General features: G+C 33.8%; 1 protein-coding gene across 1 annotated transcript; it reads left to right on the plus strand.

Moving 5' to 3' along the window:
• Positions 1 to 2,194: 2,194 nt before the first annotated feature.
• On the plus strand, positions 2,195 to 5,333 carry LOC129574925 (26S proteasome non-ATPase regulatory subunit 12). Its single transcript, XM_055457592.1, has 4 exons — positions 2,195 to 2,478; positions 2,874 to 3,623; positions 3,951 to 4,322; positions 4,643 to 5,333. Exons 2-4 carry the CDS (start codon positions 2,919 to 2,921, stop codon positions 4,934 to 4,936), a joined length of 1,371 nt encoding a protein of 456 aa, XP_055313567.1. The 5' UTR covers positions 2,195 to 2,478; positions 2,874 to 2,918; the 3' UTR covers positions 4,937 to 5,333.
• The last annotated feature ends 4,627 nt before the right edge of the window (positions 5,334 to 9,960 follow it).

Consider the following 9,960-nt stretch of genomic DNA (forward strand, 5'->3'; position numbering starts at 1 on the left):
TCTTCCAACAATTCGTTGCAGACAGCATGCAGTTGTAAACAAATCACTTGAAACGAAGTAGGAACATTCATTCAAAACGAATGTAGATTCGAATGTGAAATTTGAGATTGTGGTTCAATTTCTATTCCGTAGAAATCCTTTTTACGGGATTTCCTTATTGCGGATAATAAAAAGTACCTAAACGTGAAAACATGTTAAGAGCGTTGTGTACTTAGTATTCGCTTAGTAGTTCGTATGAGAAATGGCATGGACAGAGACTACGACCACAGATAAATACAATGGACACATTTGTTTTTCATCATTTTCTTTTTCTGTACCTTTGAAAATCTGATGATTTCGTTAACAATAATTAAATACTCATGAATTTGTAAAATATTTTCCAAAAATTCCGATTTTTAAATAGTTCTCCAAACCATATTTCGTTAATTGACATTTTTTAAATATATTTTTTCGAATTTCATTTTAATTTTCTCTCAAAATTTCATCGGAAATGAATCGTTTTCATTTTATTTCAATCTATTTAACAAACTGGCTATAATCCATTTTTCTCATTCAAAACTGGCGCGCCACTGTCGCACTAACACAACTGCGCTTGCACATCTGCCAGTATCCAATTCGTCACAGTGTGAGTGAGACAATAGCTATTGTTTATCAATCAAATTTATGCTGCTTAAATGAATTATTTTTTCAGAGAGAACGTCTAAGACTTGCATGCGAAAAAGAGAAAAAAATGAAAGAAATGAAAGAAGCGGATAATCAGCGCATAGATAAACTGGGCGAAAAACTCGATAACATTCTTGAGAAAATGGAAGAATGAATGGATGGACTAGAAAGGCGACTGGAGATCGTCGAAATGAGAATGAAAGAATGGAGTTAGTTCTAAGAAATTATGACATATGTACAGTACATTGATCCCATTGAATTTGCTAAATTGGCCACTAAATTTGGTTCGAATGGCATTAGTTTACTTCTTTTAGTTACTCTCTTACGATTTATCCACATTATTTAGTTAATTTTCAATCACTAATTTTCACAATTAACCATTCAATTCAGATCAAGAAGAAGCGGCAAAAAAATGTCCAGACCAAAGAGGATAAGGAATTGGAGCATAGGAATAAGTCAACAAATAAACGACACAATCTTTTGGGACTCGAGTGCATCGTGTAAACAAATTATTCGGGCAATGTGATTGCATCGTTGTGCTATTGAAACGTCATCAGATACCGAAGATATCTCGAATTCCTTAAAAACCCATCGTTCAAATGTACCAAAATGAAAGAAAAATCTGAAAATTCTTATGTGCATAGGGGAGATATTTTTGTATTCGCATCGTATTTTATAATTTGTTTTTTATGAATAAATTGTAAGGCAGCAAAAAAAAAAACGACAATTTTCAAGCTTATTTGAGTTAACTTCGAAAAATGGAGTGGATGATGACAAATTCATTGAAAATGACAGAATTCTTTTCAATTTCAATGCTATCAAAATAATATTGAGTAAAAAAAAAAGTTTTATCCGCTTTTCTCATTGAAAATCACCCAAAAACTCGTTGTAAATAACATGAAGTTGTAAACAAATCATTTAAAACGAAGTAGAAACATTCGTTCAATCGATAATATTTAGATTGATGAATGGCGTGAAATTCGATCTCATATTGTGATTGTGATTCAGTTTCTATTCGGAAGAAATCGATTTTACGTTTTTATTTGTCATTGCGGGTTCCACGTCTACGCTAAAACATGTTCAGTACATGATATTCTTAGTAGCTACTTATTATTTCACTAGAACTCGATAATGGACTATGAATTCAGATAAATACAGTAAACACTTTGGATTTTCATCATGCTCTTTCTCTCTAGCCCGAGAAACCGGATGATTTCGTTGAAAAAAAAAAGTCATTAAATACTCATGAATTGGTGAAATTATAGAATATTTCTCGAAAATCCCGCTTTCGAACCGTTTTGAACGATTTTCTAGGACATTTTTCTTCAAATTACGATCATTTTCGAATTTCAATTTATTTTCTTTAAAATTGCTGCAAACACGAATCGTTTTCATTTTATTTAAATCAATTTATCATTATTTCTATTCAAACTGACTACAATACAAATTTCACGTTCAAAACTGGCGCACCACTGTCGCGCTTCCATGTTGTGCAACATCATAACGTAAAAATACCTAAGCTCGAAGTGTCAAAGACATTGAGTACAGCAGTCATTACACTCAGCCGTCATACCATTGCGTTGAGTGTGAGCGAGACGACAGCTGGTGTTAACATTGAGTTTGACTGTTCGGTGACGATTCCAATTCGTACTCCTGAATATTATTTGCTGCTGTGTGTAAAGTGAAAGACTGTCGCTGTAAAAACAATAGAAATAAATCCGAGATCAATTTCGATTCGAATAAATTGTTTGGATTAGTTCAACGTGAGGATATCCAAGAGAAACGCCGAAATTTGGTCAATAAATTTAAATTCAGGTGAGTTTCCATTCGAAAAAAAAGACCCATTGCCAAGACATCAATTTGTTTTGCGGTAAATGAGACCGTATAGTGTTTACGATGACAAACAAGTTTTTGACAATGGCCAAATGGGCATTTTGCGTGAAAATTGAGCAAATTTTCTATCATTTCAATGTCTCCAATGGATGTATTCACTGTTTTCACATTTACAATGGCAAAAATTATGGTGAAAATTTGCAAATCTCACAAGCCATTGGAGCATAATGTTTGAGGTTAGGTTCATTTGTTTGGCTTTGTGCAAGTCATTTGCAGCAAAGCCGATGCATATTTGGGAATTGATCTCAAAATCCCATTTTTGTTTGCATCAAAACAGAAATAATCGAAATTTCACTCTTTGTTTTTTTCTTCCACAGAAATTTTTCATTGAATTCCGTTGGTGAGAAGCGAAATCGGACAGAATGGATGATCCAAGATTTGATAATTTGGTAAATATCGACGGTGGTCGCATCATTAAGATGGAGGTGGACTACAGCAGTGCGTGTGATGAGAAAATTCCCGCATTGAAAGAGGCTGCCAAAGATCCGGCAAAATTTCATCAGTCGATCGACGGCCTGTTGCAATTGGAAAAGCAAACGCGTTTGGGTGCCGACATGGTGTCATGTTCGCGTGTTTTGTGCGCTATCGTACAGATTTGCTTTGAGGCACGCAACTGGAATGCACTCAACGAACACATTGCATTGCTGGTGAAACGTCGCTCACAGTTGAAACAGGCCGTTGTCAAAATGGTACAGGAATGTTGCACGTATGTCGATCAAATCACCGAAAAAGAAACCAAATTGAAGTTGATCGATACGTTGCGCACGGTGACCGAAGGTAAAATTTATGTTGAAGTCGAACGGGCTCGGCTCACCAAAATTTTGGCCAACATCCGTGAGGCCGATGGTGATATCGTTGGTGCGGCCAATGTTATGGAAGAACTACAAGTCGAAACATACGGCACAATGGTGAAACGCGAAAAAGTCGAGCTCATTCTCGAACAGATGCGATTGTGTTTAGCGAAACAGGATTTGGTACGGGCACAAATTATCGCCAAGAAGATCAGCATTAAGTTCTTCGATGATCCAGAGCAAGAAGACCTCAAGTACAAATATTATTGCATTATGGTAAGGAAGATTGAGTTTAGATTGAGAAGGTTCTTTTTTCGTGGCACATTTAAGCTAAGGAAAAGTGTGAAATTGATGAAGAAAAAATATAAATCAAATGCAAAACGTGTGAATTCGAAAAAAAAAAGAAAAAAAAAATCTGCCCCAAATGTGGAGAAACACAAAAGAAAAATGGAAACATGTGAATAATTGAGACTTTTGTTGGAACTTCATCACATTTTATACGTTTTTTTCTTTATTTCTTTCAATTTATGGAATATTGGAATACTATCATTAATACTTATCAATGGAAATGAATCTAAACTAATCACTTTTGTCCATCCACAGATCGATTTGGATCAAGATACATCATACTTGCGCACTTCACGGCACTACCAAGCCATCATGGATTCAAAGATCATTGCCGATATTCCAAATAGACGCCAACAGATGATGGTGTTCGCTTGTTTGTACTGCATTTTGGCACCGTACGATAACGAACAACAAGATATGATGCTCAAATTAGATAAAATGAAGCAACTCGATGAATCGCCAATCTGCAAAGAGCTGTTGCGTTTATTCATGTGCAAGGAACTCATCGATTTTGCTGCCATGGAAAATTTGTACGGCAAAGAATTGCTCGGCTTCGAAATATTCAATCAAAGCAAAGCGCATGGCAAAAAATGCTGGACCGAACTAAAAAACCGTGTCATCGAACACGTAAGTCTGAATTTGTATTTGAACGAGAAAAATTTGGAGAAATTTCGATTTTTTTTGCCCGTTTTTAGTACATTTTCTAGCGAAAATGTAACACAGTATGAGCTCCTAATGCGTTTACGAAAAATTAATCAAAAAAAAAAAAATTGCAAGCAAAGAAATCCACATTTTTTCCGAAATGATTCAAAAATCGTACTTTAAAATGTTGTTTAGTTGAAAAAAAAAAAATCTTGATTTTTCCATTCAATTTCTGAAAAAAAAATTCCAATCAAATTTTCCCTTCAACAATGTTCTAACGCAATGTTCCTCACTTTTCCCTATAGAATATTCGCGTCATTTCCAACTACTACACCCGCATCAATTTGAATCGTTTGTGTGAATTACTGAAACTGCCTGCCGAGCAAACGGAGGAATACCTGTCGCAATTGGCCAATAACAATGCATTAACGGTTAAAATCGATCGTCCATCGGGCATTATTCATTTCTCAACAAAGAAGGCGCCAAGCGACATCCTCAACGATTGGGCGTTCGACATTTCAAAGCTGATGAATTTGGTCAACAAAACCTGTCACTTGATCAATAAAGAGGAATGCATAAACAATGTATTAGTCGATTAAAGAGAGAAAAAGAGAATGCTATCAATTTTAAGTGATATTCATAATGCGTGCATATGAATTTAAATCGAAATCTACGTAGCATGTGTCAGCCCAATTCGAATAAATCCAACATCATTTTGAGACACGTTGTCAATCAATCTCTCCAATTGTTTTTTCTTGTTCTTGTGTTCCGATCATTTTCTTTTCGACAAACATCGTTTAGCCCATTTTCAATTGTTAAAACTGAAAATTTATGCCGAAATAATTCTATTTATGTAAAGTGAATTATATTAAAAAAAAAAACAACAAAACAAAAACGGTTTTGAGTATTTTGAGAAACGAGCGGAACATCTCTTGTACTAACTGATTCTTTTCATTTTTCACTAAATAAACGAAAAAATCGTATAAAATACTGAAATTTAATTTGCGTTTAATTTAAACTTTTGCGGAAGAATGTGTTCGTCAAGAGGGGCAAAGGAGAAATGAAAAGCGAAACAAATAATTTAATTTGATGAAGACGAAAAGTTATTTAGATGGGAAAAAAGATACATGAGAGAAAAAAAGTTACTCTTAAAAGAGTATTAAAATACTTGTCAAGTTTTGAGCGTTTTATGCACAGCAAAAATGTGTCACTTTTGGAAAACTTTGATTTTCTTTGATCTGTCGCCTAAGCCGTGACTTACCGTTTCGATACTTCGCGAGAGGGGTATCTTTGTTGTTGCTGTTGTTGAAGTTTTTCTTCTGAAACAAATTAAATCGAACATTTTCTATCCTCACCATGGAATCAACATTTATGTGTACGAGGGAAAATCGAACTTCTTCATGACACATAAAATTCAAAGTTTTTCTCTCATTGAAGAAACAAAGTTTTTGCTTCACAACACAAAATCTTCATCTTAAAATGCAGAAGGAGAAAAAAACACGAAATAAAAAAAAATGTAAATGCAAACGCGATGTCGTTGTTGGCTTTTTTTTGGCATTTTTTCTGTGTATGTTCAATGTTTATTTTTGGGCTATATCAGTTGGATCTTAAATGCTATCGACTATTTATTGCATCAAATTCTACAATGCGTCTTTTTTTTGGTTGATTTTCGTTTTTTTTCTGTTTAAATTTGGTTGGTTGCATTCGATCTACAAATCAAGTTAAAAGTGGTTTATTGTTTGTCTGATTTTTGTTTTCTTTTTTTTTTCACGAAAAATGTGTTTGCTAGTTACAGTTTGCCAGTAGTTTGTTAGTGTTGGCAAATTGTTCAGCTGTTCAATAAAATGCTATGAATTTGTGAGTATATATATTGATGAGAGCTGGTGAATTTCTTCTTTTTTTCGTAATAATTCCTCTGGTTTGGCTATATTTACTCTTTATTCAGACCCTGGATATCGAATAATGGAAACAAATAGTACAGCACATTTAGCGATATTAAGCAAGCGCTGATCTTTCTATGTATACATATTTGATGCGGTTTTTGTTATTGTTGTTGTTGTTGTCTTTCGTTCTGAGTGTATAACTTGTGTGTCATGTGTGTATTTCTGAGTAAATAAACAGCTTTTTTTAGATTTCTTCTAGTTTGAATAGCATATGGACAGAGGATTTCAATCTAAACATGCTTTTCAAATGCAAAAGTGTTTGAGAGTGAAACGCCCAATAAATTAACAAACGAGGATGGCATGTTGAAAAACATGCATTTTGAATCATTTTTTTTTCTTTCGAATTTTCAGATTGTTGTTGAATTTTTCAGTTCGTCTCAGATTTTTAGATCGTCTCTTCTGTAGATTTTTCTCCACTTTCTCTACTTGTCAAAAATGTATATGTAAATTTGATAATATTTTGATATTTGACGGCATGGAATCGGTTTTCATTTTTATACATACATCGAATCAATGTTGGCATTGGATTTTCCATTCATTTGTTTATGTAAATCGATCTCTTTCTCAATTCTTCTGTTTATACTTCCGGATAGCGCGAAAAACATCGCCAATAAAATATATCACTAAACAATCAATACATTATATTCTAAATTTCATATAGATTTTTTTGTGTGTTATAGGTGCTTCACATTATTTATTTATTTTTGGTTTAAATTCAGGGGGATTCCCACAAACGGATCGAATGAGTTGATTTGTTAATAGGACCACCCATTTAATGACACTTTTCCGAAAAAAAAAAGTGTTTTTTTGTTTGTTCTCATAAGACCAATTGGTTGTGTTTCCACAGCGCTTGTCAAACATATACGGGAATAACGGAATTTAATAATTAAATAGCCGTGAAATCAATCGTTTGTTCGCCCTTCCAAGAACCAAGGATATGACAAACAAACAGTGAGGAAAAAAACTGCGTTGAAAAAATAATAGCGGGGACGCTAAATAATTCAAAAGCCACATCTCAATGAGCCATATCGGGTTTTCTATTAAAAAAAAGAAGGAAAACGCGTCATTTCATAGTTGACAAAATGGGCTCATATGTCTCAATAACGATAAATCAAACGGTTGACTAAGTCAACTGAAATGGTTCGTGTGACGCACATTTGACTGGCAACGGTAAAACAAATCTCATCGACGACTAAATAATTCATATAGAATTAAAAATAAAATGTTTAACATTTAACTTAGAGCCTGCAATTGATATGAATGTAAAATTGTCGTTTTGAAAAATAAATCCCGTCATGCGACAACTCAAAATGATTGTGTCGCGCAAGTCGCGCTGCCCATTTGTTGGCGAATCCTCTAAAATTAGCCAATTCCCTTACTTTAGTAATGATTCCTATTCGTCTAAGCATAACATATTACAATTATTTGTATTAATATTATTATCATACTTATGTGTGTGTGTATCTTTTTCTTCTTCTGTTTTGATGTTATTCACTATATATAATTTATAATCATGGATGGAAGTCGATTTTATTTATTTTTTTTTTGTTTTGTAACATTTGTTTGAGGGATTTAACGTTTAAAACGTTGACATTTTTTTCTTTCTAATTCGCTATTTGAATATTAAAAATGCTTTTGTCTGATTTGAAGTGTTTTTCATCTCTTTTGTCTAAATCGCATTGGTTTTGATAGCACATTTATGAATTGTTTTTTTTTCCTCTGCTGTCTTTCTTGTGTTTGTTTGACCGTAAAAAAAGGCTAACAATCATCACCTAAAGATTAATAGTGAACTAATTGTAATGATGATGATACGAAAGAAAAATTTGATGATTTCAACAACGGCAACGATTGTTTGTTCATTAAAAATTCATGGTGCACGTAATGGCCGGCCCAGACAGCAGCCTCATCAAGAAGCACGAATTAAAAGAAAAACAGAACCAGTGCTGGCTGGCCTGTTTTGTGCATTTTTTTTACGACCTAAAAACTAAAGTACATTGAAAGAGCCAACGAAAGAGGAGAAAAACGTTAGAAAAAAGAATGGAAATTTGGGTTGAAATGTTTTTTTTTTTACATAAAAATGTTAGATAAAGAAGAAATAAAGAAGGAAAAAAAACTCTCTGAGAGTAAAAAAGCGAAAAAAGTAGAAAGAACACAAAACGAGTTAATTTTTCCATTAGAAAAAATGAATGGAAAAAAGTCTCTTACAAAATGAAGGGAAACGTGTCGTTTTCTAAACGAACATTATAAAAACCAATCATATATCCATTGACTTAAATTATAGACCAACTACAATGCCTTTCGATATCTAATTGTCTCAAATTATGTCTAAATTATGCAAATACAATTGATATCAAAATACATGATGATGCGCATTACAATTCAATAGTAAAAGTTTTGTTCAACAATTGTGTGCACAAATGTTGTTGTTGTTATGTGTGTGTGTGTGTGTGTTTGTGCCCCAGTGCAAGAGCGCGGGCTCACGGGTTTGAACAATTACCCGTGTAACGCATGTATATTTATATCGGCAAAACGAAATATATGCGGATGTTGCACAATTCGGATCGTGTTTCAAATCGCAATTAATTAAGTTGTTTTTTTGTTCATCTGTTCACTTTCGGTGTATTATGTTCAGCATGTGTGTGTATGAGAGAAATTTTCCATTGTTTATCATTATATTATCGCGAAACATTTACCAAAAATTTGCACACCGAAAAACGAATTCAACGCAACACCAATTTCAATTAGAATTTATGACAGTTCACAACGAAATGTGTGCAAATTATGTTTGTTTGTGTGTGTTTTTTGTTTGTTTAGTGTGTTATTTTGTCTGTCCATTAAGTTGGGTGTGCGACAAGTAACATTCGGTGCAGTCATATTGTGTGTAACTTTTTCTTGATCTGGTTCAATTGAATCGTAAATTACTATCGGAAAAAAGATTCCATCGACATGTTTCTACTGGTGCTCAAGCTCCCACATTAACCATTTTGGTTTGGCTATCAATCTAATTTCTACACAATTACAGGAAATGAACGAAAAAAAACTGAACAGCAATTGATGTAGCTGTTCTATACACGCGCGCGCGAGCAAAAGCCCCATCCTTCTTCATTTGGACAGTACAATTCAAAACATCAAGTCCTAATATACATTTATGCATGGGCAAAAAAGCAATACACGTATCTCTTCATGTTTCTTTCGAAAAAAAATAACGCCAGAAATGAAATCAACAGAACAAAAGAATAAAAATACCAAAAAAAAGAAAAAAAAAATTTTCCGCACCCCATTCGACACAATACATATTTTCTACACCCTACACAGTCAATTATCATCATAAAAAATGCATTTGTGCACTTTGTTTATGGTGTCAAACAGGTGATTTCTTGTGTTTTTGTGTGTGTTTTCCTGTTGTTTTAGGCTTTTTATGGTGTTGCGACCGGTTTGATCGGCGTTTTAAAAAGCATACTACAAAGTTCGCCTTCACCCTTGCATAAGAGTATCTGCTGTGACCGCTCTTCGCTCTTCTTTATATTGCCGAGAATTCGACGTATTCGAGGCTCCATCCAACCGTTCTGCAAATGAGAGAAGAAAAAGAAAATGGCAAAAATGTTAGCAATTCCCTTTGAAATTTGAGCATGGTGCGCTTTTTCTTCGTTCATTTTTCCCCAATAACAACAACAATGACA

The sequence above is a fragment of the Sitodiplosis mosellana genome, unplaced genomic scaffold (assembly GCF_009176505.1).
Source record: "Sitodiplosis mosellana isolate CC-2019 unplaced genomic scaffold, AAFC_SMos_1.0 Smas_scaffold_6165, whole genome shotgun sequence".
In the NCBI taxonomy this organism is placed as follows: domain Eukaryota; kingdom Metazoa; phylum Arthropoda; class Insecta; order Diptera; family Cecidomyiidae; genus Sitodiplosis; species Sitodiplosis mosellana.

Coding starts and splice junctions, on each gene's coding strand:
- LOC129574925 (XM_055457592.1), top strand. CDS start 2,919: ATGGATGATCCAAGATTTGATAATTTGGTAAATATCGACGGTGGTCGC. Junction 3,624..3,950: donor ACAAATATTATTGCATTATG/GTAAGGAAGATT, acceptor GTCCATCCACAG/ATCGATTTGGATCAAGATAC. Junction 4,323..4,642: donor AAAACCGTGTCATCGAACAC/GTAAGTCTGAAT, acceptor TTTTCCCTATAG/AATATTCGCGTCATTTCCAA.